The sequence below is a fragment of the Bubalus kerabau genome, chromosome 19 (genome assembly GCF_029407905.1).
Source record: "Bubalus kerabau isolate K-KA32 ecotype Philippines breed swamp buffalo chromosome 19, PCC_UOA_SB_1v2, whole genome shotgun sequence".
Lineage (NCBI taxonomy): Eukaryota > Metazoa > Chordata > Mammalia > Artiodactyla > Bovidae > Bubalus > Bubalus kerabau.
This window is the reverse complement of record NC_073642.1, coordinates 68,549,832-68,562,885: the sequence shown is the minus strand read 5'-3', so window position 1 is coordinate 68,562,885 and position 13,054 is coordinate 68,549,832. Positions and strand designations below refer to the sequence as shown.

At 43.8% G+C, this 13,054-nt stretch overlaps 1 protein-coding gene and 1 non-coding gene across 2 annotated transcripts; both read right to left on the bottom strand.

Moving 5' to 3' along the window:
• Positions 1–2,115: 2,115 nt before the first annotated feature.
• EIF5 (eukaryotic translation initiation factor 5) lies at positions 2,116–10,508 on the bottom strand. Its single transcript, XM_055556740.1, has 11 exons — positions 10,368–10,508; positions 9,058–9,337; positions 8,865–8,946; positions 8,289–8,461; positions 7,916–8,027; positions 6,727–6,863; positions 6,309–6,467; positions 5,661–5,822; positions 5,235–5,399; positions 4,803–4,937; positions 2,116–4,414 (listed from the first exon to the last, which is right to left on the bottom strand). The coding sequence occupies exons 2-11, from the start codon at positions 9,127–9,129 to the stop codon at positions 4,325–4,327; spliced, it is 1,287 nt and encodes a 428-aa protein (XP_055412715.1). The 5' UTR covers positions 9,130–9,337; positions 10,368–10,508; the 3' UTR covers positions 2,116–4,324.
• LOC129634633 (small nucleolar RNA SNORA28) lies at positions 7,255–7,380 on the bottom strand. Its single transcript, XR_008705811.1, has one exon. It is a non-coding gene; the product is annotated as a small nucleolar RNA SNORA28 (small nucleolar RNA).
• Positions 10,509–13,054: the final 2,546 nt, after the last annotated feature.

Sequence of the window (13,054 nt, the reverse complement as noted above, 5' to 3'; positions counted from 1 at the left end):
AGCCACGTTGCTTGGGGACCCCAGCCTTCCTGAAGCAATGTGCATCCTCATCTGACCAGTCTAAAGGCAGTTACTGGTTTTGTGAGCCATGGGATATAGATCTCCACTTCCACACCTCTCCATTCCCACAGTGGCTTAGTACTCCTGGCAGCAGGATACAAATGCAATTCCATTCCTGCAACTTGTAGACATTCAGCCCTCCAGAGCTCAGCTTCCAGGTCAATCCTGTCCTCTCCTCCTGCCTCACCACCACCATGCACTGCATTCAGCTAAGAGGAGCTTCTACTTCTCAGAAGTGCTCCCCTACTTACTTCTACCAGGCAAATTACTCTTCAAAATGCTACCTCTTAAAAGACATTCCTCCAAGTCCCAATCATTTCCTCCCTCCTCCAGAGTTCCATCCCTGTCCTGTGTGAAGTGGGCACAGGGGTCCTGGTGGCTGAGTGGTAAAGAACCCACCTGCCAATGCTGGGGACTTGGGTTCAATCCCTGGTCTGGGAAGATGCCACATGGCAAGGAGTACTAAGACCATGCTCCAGAACTCCTGAGCCCACATGCTGCCAGTTAGTGAAGCCTGTGCACCAGAGCCCACTTGGCACTAGAGAAAGAGCACGTGCAGCAATGAAGACCAACTGCAGCCATTAAGTAAATCTTAAAGTAGGGCCAAATTTGGAGCAAGTTTGAGTGCAGGCCAGTACAGGCAGGGTGCAAGGTTGGCATTGGAAGCACTGATTCTGAAACTACAGTATTCTGGCCATCTGATGTGAAGAGCTGACTCAATGTAGAAGACCCTGATGGTGGGAATGACTGAAGGTCAAAGAGGGCGGCAAAGAACGAGATGGTTGAATGCCATCACCAATTTCAATGGATGTGAATTTGAGCAAACTTGGGATAGTGAAGCACAGGAAAGCCCAATGTGCTACAGCCCAGAGTGCTGCAGAGTTGGACATAACATAGCAACTGAACAACAAAGAACTGGCTATCTGATTTCTGAAGACCTCTTTATTGGGCTGGGGCTAGAATATAGAACTCTGCACTTGAGCTCCCAACCTCCTATGAACAAAGGGCTCAAAAGGACAAATTCTGGAGGCTGTGCACTCGTCACCGTAACAACTTCAGCAAGTCTTTAAGAGGTGTCATTTGTGGAATGGTCTATACAGAGTACTGGGGATACAGAAGACGTAAGCCTAACTCAATTTAGGGAACATGAAACACAAACCACTCAACAGTTAGAGAGAGGCAGAGGTTCAAGTGCTATACTGTTCCTGGTACTGAGAGCACTCTGAAGCTATGGAATGGTCAGGTACAGCTTAAATCTGTAAAACCACCAAAACTGACAATGCAGAAACTGGACAAACTTCGGCATTTGGGGGCTACTCTTGGAATATTGGCAGGTCAGAGCAATTGAGAGTTCCTTGGATAAGGTTTGCATGGTAACAAAAATTTAAACCCTTAAGAGTTTGGTTTCATTAAAAGTAAAATTTACTTAAAATTTAAGTAGATTCCAACAGAATCTTGTTTGGGTTTTAAACATGTTATCTAAGCCCTACAAGACACAGCAGCCAGACTAGTTGAGTGACCACAGGGTAATACATCTCAGATACCACAAAGATTGAGCTAACACACCAAGTGTAGAAGGCTCGTCCACACCAGTACCCTTTGTTGTTTTTCTCCACTCTTGGGAAGGCCAGCTTTTAAGTTATGTCCAGTCAAAGGCTTAGTGCATTAGAGTAAACAGTGGGAAGCAATCCTAACACAGCTGAACGTAGAACACACCAGATTTCAGAGAACACCACTTCTCTCTCAAACCTTTAGGACCCCACATAGCACCTTACAAGTTCATTAACCTCAGAATTTTAGAAACATTCCTTTCTTAACTAAAGAGAAATGCTATACCCAGTTATTTAACTACATACTTGACCCACCTAAAGTCACTAATCGACTAAGAAATCAGATGAAGGCAGATTTTTTCAGTTTCTAATCAATTTGAGATACAGATTAGGAACACAAGATCTAAGGAAAGCCATTGTAATTAGCAACATGGGTTTTCTGAGTAGGGACACAACGGAACAAAGAAACATCCAACACAAATTTGAAGCAACAGCTACCAAAAGGGAGTTTTCAATTCTCCAACTTTATAAACAAAAATTCAGGTTAACATTAAAGCAGAGACAAAAATAATTTTAACATTGTTTTAATCAAATAACAGCTGTTTGAAACAGGAAATTTTAAGACAGTTGAATAGAGCAAAGTGAAAGATCACTCTATCAGGATAGCTGCTATGAATAAATTCCTTACTATGTGGATTTGAATCCCATTTTAAGTTTGGCACTAGACTGAACACTGGTCTAAGCCAAAATTTTCTCTTTAGTGTTTTAGAAGCCCTGAACATTTTCCTTCAGATTTAAGGGGGGCAGGGGGGAGGAGGAAAAAAGGGGAAAAACCCTTCTATAACAGAATCTCAAAAAAAACCCTTCTATAACAGAACCTCATTAGCTTGATAATGGGTATCCTGAATGCAACTTGGTACTCCCCAAAATTTCAGAAAATGGCAAGAAATTTAACACCTAGGTAAGATGTGAATTTACAAAAGCCTCTTATCTTTGGTGTGACAAAGCACATTCCTTCCACATAGACATATGACTCTCCTTCAATCTCAACAAAATCTATTAAAAAAAAAAAATAAAGGCAGCTGGAGACCACTTTGTATCTCCCAGTGAGAATGCCAGTGTTTTTCCTTAAACTATCAAGCTAACAAGGTTTTATTATACCAGATTGTATAATTTCAATGTGAAAAAAACTTACATACGTTTGTTAACATCTTGTAATTTATGAGATGGATCACAAAGAGATGAATGATGTAAGCCAGTGTTCTAAACAAAGTTCACTCCATGCATTTGATTCCCACACTGTATTTTCTGTGTAAATTTGTACCTTCAAGACTTCTAAGATATACTCATAAACCCTTCTATTAAGTGAGTTTAGATCAGCAAACTGGGCAAGCAATTCCCCAACGATGTTATTCCCAAATCTAAAGCCCACAATGGGCTGGGTCAGGCCCTCGTTGCCATCACCAGTCTTCTTGGGTATCTCACTATATTCAGTATGAAATAAAAACACACCAAGTCTTACACCAAAATATAGGTTATGACTTAGAAACATGCTTTTAGCTTTTTTTCTTTTAAATAACACATTTTTTGGGGGCTGTAGCAGGGAGTTTGAGACACAGTTAATACTTATTTTGGCAAGATAGCAACAAAAACCGAAAAAGCATAAGTTATGTATCCAAATGCAAAAATAAAAGAACCATAGTATTCAGGGAAAAATTCACACTAAACAAAAGATACAGTATGTCTTAAGTATTCTGAAACTGTAATTTGAATCAAGAGTAAATGCTGAGAAGTTAACGCTCAGTTTTTGCTTGAGATTAATTGCATCTTTTCCTGTTTCCCTCAAATAAAATCATAGAGCTTATTAGTATTTAATCACTCCCCCAAATTTCCATTTTCTCAGTATAAAGCAACAGCTACATACACATAATAAAATGCTTTTATGTTAATGTAATAATTCCCCTGGCTCATCCAACGTGCAATGCATACGACTTCAAGACTACAATTTGGGGCAAGTATAGACTTTTAAAAAACAAACACAATTCAAGTTTCAAAACCTGCTCTTAAGTTTATAGGACACTCGGGTCATTTTCGCTTCTTGGTGAGATAAAGGTGCTGCACTGTCACTTGATCATCTGTCCACCTCGGCACGGGAAGGACATACATCGTCAGATGCCAATTTCAGGGACCAGAGTAAGACTTAAAAAGCACTATGTATTTCCTAATGACTGAGTAAGGTATTTATAAGTTTATGTTCACATTCTGCTAAAGGACCTCTTTAAAAAAGTCTCGGCACCTAATATCTAACAGGCTCCAACAATCCTATCAGGTTAAATGATGGTGCAACATTTTTCAAGGAGCCAATTATTTCAGCTTACTTAAGTCATTCAGAGTCAAAAATCTGAAGAATGACCAAAATCAAATCTTTATTTTTTAGAACTGTATAAATGTGATCCAAATGTGTCCACCACTAATTTTTCAAAAAGAAACATGCTATAAATAAGCAAACTATACCTGCTCACTGATATGTGTATGGACTCCCTAGATGTCTTGTTGGGTTTAAATACAGACCACTCACAGCAATACATTTTTAGTAGAAAAGTGTAGCATGATGTTAAGCCATTTTAGCTTTTGCACATTCATGTTGCACTTCTGGCCAATGATGCAAAAAGATTCTCAGCATTACACTGTTAAGCTGGGCTGCACCCACCCCTTTAAATGGCATCAATATCAATGTCATCATCTTTGTTGTCAGACTTTACAGCTTCAACTTTCGGTACACTGGCAGTCTTTGAATACACCACCTGGTAAAACAGAAGATTTTTCATTGTAAACTTTTATCCCAATAAAACTGCTCATAAAAACAATAGTCAGTGGTCAACAAAGGAGAAAAACTACCTAGAAACAGCCATTTGTTCATGAAAAATTTTGAATTTATGCAAAAACTAAGTTAACACTCTGCATTTATAGACCCCTATATAACTGAGGTGAAACAAAACCCTCCCTTTGAGAACCCACACAGTATTTATTTGACATCATGATGTCTAGGGGTAGGAGAGATTTCTAGCACCTTTTCTATTAATGTGATTCCCTTCCTAATTATGTTGAATTTGCAACTATCCAATACTGGCATTTTATAATTCTCAAACGCTTACCACTAACATGGTATTTAACAATTTCCCCAGTGTTTACCTCAATATTCTCATCTTCATCATCATCTTCACCACCAGAAGATTCTTCCTCTGCTTCCTTCAACCATTTTATAAAAGGTTCCGCTTTGACACGAATCTCTTTGGCAAGCTCTTTTGAGACATATTTCTTAGAGGTCTAAAAAACGTTTAGTAAAATTTTTAGTTCAAACAACTTAACAGTTAACTTGAGTTATACATAATTGTACCCATCCTTTGAGGAGACTGGAACACATATTAATCTCAAACTCTCAACAGATTAAACGTATTCAGCAAAGAGCAAAAGATTTTCTTTGGTCGTTACTAGAAGCTACCATGGTGGGGATCACCCTACAGATTATACCAGTCAAGCAAGTAGAGACTAAGTGTTAGAAAACTTTTTCCAAAAAAGCCCCAATCCTTCTAATCTTTAAGAGCTCATCGATATATTCCCCACCTTTTCCGACCAGCTAATGATGACCTCTTCCTCCAAAAGGTCTGCATCATACATCTCCTTCAAGATATGTGGAATCTTGGAAATGAGCTGAGCTTGATGCATGGCTACCACACACTCCAAACCATGAAGAAGGTACCGCTGAGCTTTTTTGTTGTTGTGACAAAACTGCAAATAGATATTCTTGGCGTTAACAAGCTTTCTTAGATGTGACGGCCCTATAACAGTAAGAAGTCAATGCTTAAAGATTTCTAATTTACTTCACGTATACGGGACCACATGTAGCATTTTCCAGATACTCTCATGCTTGTTAAGGTAGGTCAGTTATTTCCATTTTTTCAGGATGACAGAATAAACAGGAGGTTAAAATGATGTTTCCAAGGTCACACATCTGCACATCTCACTATGAACATAGAACAATTTGCTTACTCGTAAGAAATGGCGCCTATATTTCTTAATTTGTTCTCTAATTTTCTCATTAAAAAGAACTTCAGTCAAAACAAGAGGGCCCATGGCTTTTACATCCAGTCTTTCTGCTTCAGCTACAATCTCTTTATCAGATGAGTCAATAATACCTTCTTCTTTCTTTTTCTGCAAATAAAAGGAAGCACGTTAAAAAGAAAACAAAAGCAGCAATTCAGTGAGATGGAGGGACTCTCATTCTTATCCCCCAGGGACTTCCCTGGTAGCTCAGATGGTAAAGAATCTGCCTGCAATGCAGGATCCTGCACATGGGTTCAATCCCTGGGTTGGGAAGATCCCCTGGAGAAGTAAACGGTTACCCACTCAGGCCTGGACAATTCCACAGACAAAAGTCCAGAAGGCTGCAGTCCATGGAGTCACAAAAGAGTTGCACACGACTGAGTGACTAAGCACAGCACCATAGTCCCTGCTCTGATGAACCTTTCCCTTACCTAACTGAAGATTCTACAACTTCTAAATAATACACACCTGCCAAAAACAGTGCCTGGAACCACCCTCAAAAATTTTTTGAACAAACAGCTTAAGGTAATAAATATCTAGCAAAAGCTCAAGGCTAGGTAGAAGCTGACTTACTGATCAACAAAATGTTTTTACCTTAACAAAATCAAACAGGATATTGACCCGCTCTTCAACAGTCCTTTCCAAATCATCACTGAGGGTTAAAACTTTTGCATGGTCACTGATTTCATCCATTCTGCGCCTTTGAGCTTCCTCTGTTGTATCCTCCCCCCAGTCGTCATCCTCCTCTTCTTCCTGTTTTTAATAACAAAAATGCTTGGCCAAAAAGAGACCTTAAAAGTGTTTAAAAAAAAAAAAAAAAAAATCCAGATTTCTAGTGAAATTATCATTTTCTCACTAAATTTCTATTTACTTTTAATCAACCAGTAAGCACCTGGAACCCAATGTACTGGTGCATTGTTCACAGAAAAGCAGTTTGTTTCTGCCCACCTCAACCAAAGGTCACATTTTACACCATTTTAGTGCCCACCACCCCTCAAACCTTGCAACTCACCACAGCATGTGGAGGAGGACTGATCTCATTTGGTGGTGGGGGGGGTGTCTCACTGCTGGAAACGGAGCCATTTTCCTTGTCTTTGCCCTTTCTATTTTTCTTTTCCTTTTCTTTTTTTCCTGTACTGTCACTATTCTCTACACAGATAAAAAGGAAACAAAGTTTAGTACCATGAGTTACATTACACCTTATTGCCACCATTAACATTTAAAACCCTCCCCTCAGAAAACCACAGAAAATGCTACCTATAATTCTAAAAGGGTTCATAAATCAAATTCATTCACTGTGTTTCATAGGTAAGCGACTAAGTCTAAGAAAGAAAAGCCAGTAAATATCACAGGTATTAGCTGTTTTAGTAAAATTAAGAGTTGGACACCACGTAGCGACTGAACAATGAAATAAAGACCACAAGGTGACACCTCAGTGGATCAAGTAAAGTTAAAAGTTAGCACTCATGACCCTCTTTCCACTCCTCATAAACTGATAAACAAGGGTATTCTCAACTATGCTTCAGCCAAAAACTAGAACAGTGTTTAAGTCTATATAACGGCTAGTCTCACAGAAAAGAGAACAGCGGAATAGGTTAGACTTTCTTGCTATAGCAAGCTCAAATTGTGTCAGACAATTTTGGTTATCTGCCACAGAGTGTTGCTTGCATGCTCTAAAGCCACTTCGGCCTACCGAGCCAAGGCCCTCATGTACAAATGAGTATTCCAGAAGCAGTCCGTGGGGTTGCAAAGAGTCCGACTCAACTAGCGACTGAACAATTCCAGAGGTAGATCTTTTACTATGACCCTATCACAATTTGTCCAATATTTCATACATCCTAAGGTGTCTTAAAAATTGAGGATATGATTGAGTTTAATGGTAGCCTGTACTTGACCTTTAATAGTACATACAACAGCAGGTTTATTAAACAGTTGACCTTTGAACGTAAGTTGAAACCACACAGATCCACTTACATGGAGTTTTTCTCCCCCAATAACTACATACTACAGTACTACACTATTCACTGTTGGTTGGTTGATCCTTGTATACACAGGGCTGACCTTATTGTTATAAGCAAACTTTCACTTGCACGGGTGTTCAAGGGTTAACCTTATTCTATATAGCGGTAAAGACACTTCCACAGTTTTCAATAACCAGTTGCTTTACGTTAAGGTTTTAGAAGTTCATCACAAGCACTTACCAGGTGGGTTTTTGAGAATGAATGTGCAGAGTTTATGATGTGTGTCAAGCATGCCTCGATAGCCACAGGCTTTACAAGAATTACCTATTGTTTGCTTCTTTGGATTGACATGCTGTCAAAAAAGAAAAAAATGTCACCCATTAACACATGATGAAAATTCAAAAACAAAGTGTGAAACTAACCATCAAAAGCCACCTAAACACAGTTTAACATCAAAAGAATTTTTTTTAACATAAGGTCAGTATGGAAACATCAATAAAATTTGAGGTTTTGCAATTTATGTAAGTCTGCTCTGCCTTCTTGGAAACATGATTTGGTGACATCACAGAAATACAGTTTTTCTCCCATTGACAAGAACCTCAAAGGCACTCACCAGATCTGTTTCAGGATTCTCACACTCAGGACAGAGAACAAATTTTTTAATGAATCCATCCAACATGTCTTGCAGCTTATTCGCCTCATGAGATCCATTGACAATGTAACGGTCATTCTTAACATCAAACTGGGTCTGTGCTCCCAGCTCACAACCAAAATATTTGGTGGGATCTATTTGGGGGGGAAAAATTTATTACAGTTAACTAATCTTTGGATGAGTGCTGAGTCACTCAAGTCATGTCCGACTTTTTTTGACCCCATGGACTGTAGCCTACAAGGGTCCTCTGTCCATGGGATTTCCCAGGCAAGAATACTACAATGGGTTGCCATTTCCTATTCTAGGACTCTTTGGCTACTCACCCTCATTTATAGAATTATCACTCTTTTTAAATGGACAAGATTAAAAAAGTGTTGCCCTGGTAATTTTATATACTAATACCATCAATCTGTTCTAAATCCAAGTTTCCACTTAACTCAAAAGCGAACTCAATTCAGGCAAGATTTGCAGACCGAGAGCATCACAATTATGTCAATAAAATGCCTTCTCAGACGCCTTTTAAGAGGCGTTACTTACACGTTGGAGGCCGATTAAGCGCTTTCGCTACGTCAACCATGTTGACTATAACTGTCTTGATTCCATTTCCTTTGCCCTCAACCTAAAGGAAGTAAAAATTTTAATTTTGCATTGTCCACACTGGGAAAAGCAACCTTTAATAATCCATGAAAAAGGCATAGGACTTGCTACTAAAATGAAGATTTAGTATTACCTTGGCAATCAGACGGGGCATCTTGTAGCGATAGAACTGGTCTGACACGCTGCGGTTGACGTTGACAGACATTTTGGCTTATTAGTGACTTTATCAATAAGATGAAGAGATCTTTGATTGCAATTTTTTGGTATCCTCTGTCTGGAGAAGAAGGGATGACATAAACGACTGCAAGAGTTCTCGGTCTCTGACATGAAAAATTCTTCGCCGCTGAGGCTGTAAGCGTCTTGCTTGTAGGCTATGTTTCCCCAATACAGGTACCAATGGCTGCGCAACAGCTCTGCAAGAGAAACAAGCCGACCCCCACGTTCAGCAACTGCTGCAACGAAACCCCTCCCTGTCCGTTCTGTGTAATTACGCCTACTTCCCCCACGTTAAAAACATGAGTTTATGTACAAAGAACAGCTACTAGTCTCATGTAACACAGGACAGCTGTAGCAACAAAAAGCCTTCATTTTGACGAAGATGTGACTTTGGTCGGTGCCTGTCTGAAACAAGACAAATTACGCTGCATCAGCTTTTCATCAGACCAGTCATCACGTCGACGGCTTGCTTCCGTGGGTTGGCCGTATTTTAACCGAAGGACCAACCCAGACCTACCCTCCCCCCACCAACCCAGACTGTGGTACCCACAAACTTCTCAGACACATCATCACTCCAGGACGGCAGGCTGTGGAGCTGTTCTTCGAGGTCGAAGCCTTTGGCGGCGAGCGCTTACTTCAGAGCCACACTTCGGTAACTACGCCCGCGGAGCATGATCTCGCCGGACTGGCGCGCGGGGAGTGTGGCCCCCTTCCCCTTCTCCACGCAAACACCCCGGCCCCCTTCGCGCCCGCCCCCAGCTGTCAGGGCTGATCCGGCGGCCCCCGCAAGGCGAGCGCGGCGCCGGCGCGACATCGCCAGCTTCCACGCCAGCTCCGCCATGTGCGCCGCCCGGGGCTCTCTGCGCGGACGCAGGGCCGCCTCTCCGCCGGGGGAAGCGAAACCGGCCGAGGGGCGCCGGCCCCGCCCCGCCGCGGCGATGACTCATAAATGCAGCAATTAGGCCTGAGTCAGCCCCGGGCGGCGGCGGCGGGGCCGCGCGGCGCGCTCCCGGGAGGCCGGGGCGGAGGAGAGCGGGGTGCGGCGAGGAGGAGGGGACGCGGAGGCCGGCCCCGCCGCCCGCCGAACTGCGCCACACACTCACACGCGCGCGCGCGCGCGCTCACACACACACACTCACACGCGCGCGCGCGGGTCACGCGGCGCGCCGCCATCTTGTGCGGCCGCCATCTCCCCACCGGCCCGAGCCCGCCCGCTCGCCGACTCACCGTTTTCGTCAAATAAAGACATAAACCCAACGCTGCTCGCCCGGGACTGGGATGAAGTGAGGCGCGCGAACCCGAGTCCGAGGAGCGACGGCGGAGGCGGCGGAGGCAGCGCAGCGAGCAGCGGCCGGGCCAGGCGCCGCCGAGCAGCGGGGAGGGGCTGTCCCAGCGACGTCCGGGGTCCACACCCTTCAGCGCCCGGGGCCTGGCGACCTGGCGCGGAGAGACGGAGCAGTGAGCTGCGGGCGACGGGGCGCCTTCCCCGCCAGCCAGCGGCCCGCGGGGGTCGAGGGGGCGGGGAAGACGGGGGAGGGGGCGCGGGGCTATCGCCCCTCCACCGGACTCACCTCTGGAATGTTCTCGCTCTGACTGAACAACGCCGCCGCCGCGCTCAAGCTACCCTCGGCCCCAGCGCCCGCCCCCCGCGCCAAGCCGCACAGCCCATTGGCTGGCGGTCCGCCCGAGCTCGCTCGTCATTGGCCTGCATGCCGCGTCTGTCGCGTTTTTCCCCGCCCTTTCTGCTTCCTGAGGCTCCACTCGCCGCCTCCGCCCGCCCCCAGCCCCGCGTCCCGGCTTCCTTCTCTCGCTCTCCCCGCCCCCGCTTTTCCCAGAGGCCTTTGCGGTCTCGCGAGAGTGGGCGGGCCTCGGCGGCGGAGATCCTCCGCTACACTGCGCTTTGTCGGTTTGGGCGCCGGGGAAGATGGCGGTTGGTCCTCCCCCTCCCCCGCTGGCTGCGTTGCGGCTCCCGAGGCCGCGTTCCCTCAGGTGTTCCCGAGATGGGTGCGGGAACTCTCGGGGGCTCCTCTCTGTCCCTTCTTTCCCGGGGACCCTCGTCCTCCAGTCTTAAGAAAGAAGTTGCTTTTCTTCCACAGTTCCCTAGGCCTGGGCAGAGGGCGAAGCTTGGAGGGTCTGGGTCTTTCGTCCCACGTGCCGCCTTTTATCCTCCGAAGCTCAGGTGTGCGTAGTCGCGGCGATCGTGATTCAACCGTCCGCCTCGCCCTTTCCCCGGCGCCCGGTCTGCAGGCCAACCTTGACTGGTGTCTCGTGTCCACATGTTTTCTAAAGGGGAAAACATGAAAGTAATTCTTAACCCCTGGACCTCCTGGAAGTGATCTTGGCGTGGGGAATGTCTCCACGTTCTCGTGCTCTACCATCACTGCTCAAAATAAGCCTCACATCACCTTACCGTTCGTGGAATCATCCCCCCCAGTGTTGCCGAATTGTGACCTCCTTGCTGGGCAAATCAGAGATCAGAGATGAAAGTGGGTGTACTATTGAGGTTCCAGTTCCAGTGTATTCACTTGCAAACGATTACAGTTTACCAGGAGCTTCTCAAATTTTAGTTTTGGTGATTACAGAAACTGTCTCAGTCTTTCAGATACTTTTATTTTGTGTAAAATTTCGGTTGCGACTGTAAAAATGCAGAGTCCACCTTGAAATGTGAAAACATACTTGATTATAATAGAGTAAGAGCCAAATAACCGAGCGGTTGAAGCAGTGTCCTGGGCAGCTGTGTGGTTTCCCGGATCTGGATGAAGTAGCAGTGTTGCTGAGGACAGGGTGAGTTGGATAAGGGGCTGACCTTTGATTTACACCATTCAAATTTGCAAGGTTAGGATTGAAAAATGTTGATTTTTAAAATCAAAGTTCAAGATTACTCTTGCAAGGTTTTATAAGCTTTATAAATCATTTAAAACCAGACAGGGTCAGTGGGAAAAATAAATAAAAGGGAGAGAATAAATAAAATGGATGATCCAGAATTGAGAGAAGTGATCTGTCCCTTGCTGCAGGGGCTTATATTACAATCACACGGTGTATACTTTGGTACATAATTGTTAAACCAAATGCATAATGCTTTATGGATACCAGGGTTCCGGTCACACAAACTGGATAGATATATCCAGACATGCTTCTCTGGTTCACGCTGAGGCATGACTTAGCAGTATTGAAACTTTGGAGTTTTTGCATGATTGCACACAAATGACATTATTTTAGAAACTAGTTTATGAGCATGAAACTAGTCTGAGGCTAGAGGCCTGCTTCCTTAAAGAGTTTTTTAATAACTAAATACAAAGTGATCACTTTTTTTGAATCATGTTTGATGGCCCCGTATTTTATTTCATTGAAGTTTGTACTAATTTTAATTTTTAGTACATGTGTCATTCATTGTATCTAATCATGGACAATTTTTAAAAATCTCAAACATACCATTTGTTGAATGTTTTTCATAACCTAGAATTTTCTAAGTCCTTTGAATACACTATTTCACTTACTTCTTTGCCTCTGAGGAGTCTTTATTCCCATTTTACAAATGAGCAAACTGAAGCTTACTGGAAAAAATTAAGCAGCTTGCCCTAGATATATTAGTAAGTGGTAGAGCTAGAACCAGATCTGTCTGATCCCAGGGCCTGTTCTCTTCACCATTACCCACACAGCCTCTCCAGATGAATATAACCATTCACAGGAGGGAGTGTTGTTATGCACATTTACATGTGAGGAAAGAGACTCGGGAAGATTGTTTCCTCAAGTCACCTGTCTAGTAAATAGTGCACAGTGTTTGAACTCCAGCTTGACGCCAAGCTCATTGCACAATTCCATCTGCCATTTCTGGGTCTCCGCCTCATTTGGCTGCATTATTTCCCCCAACCAGGCGCTCACAGCTTACTAAGTAAGGGTACTAGGTGCTTAGG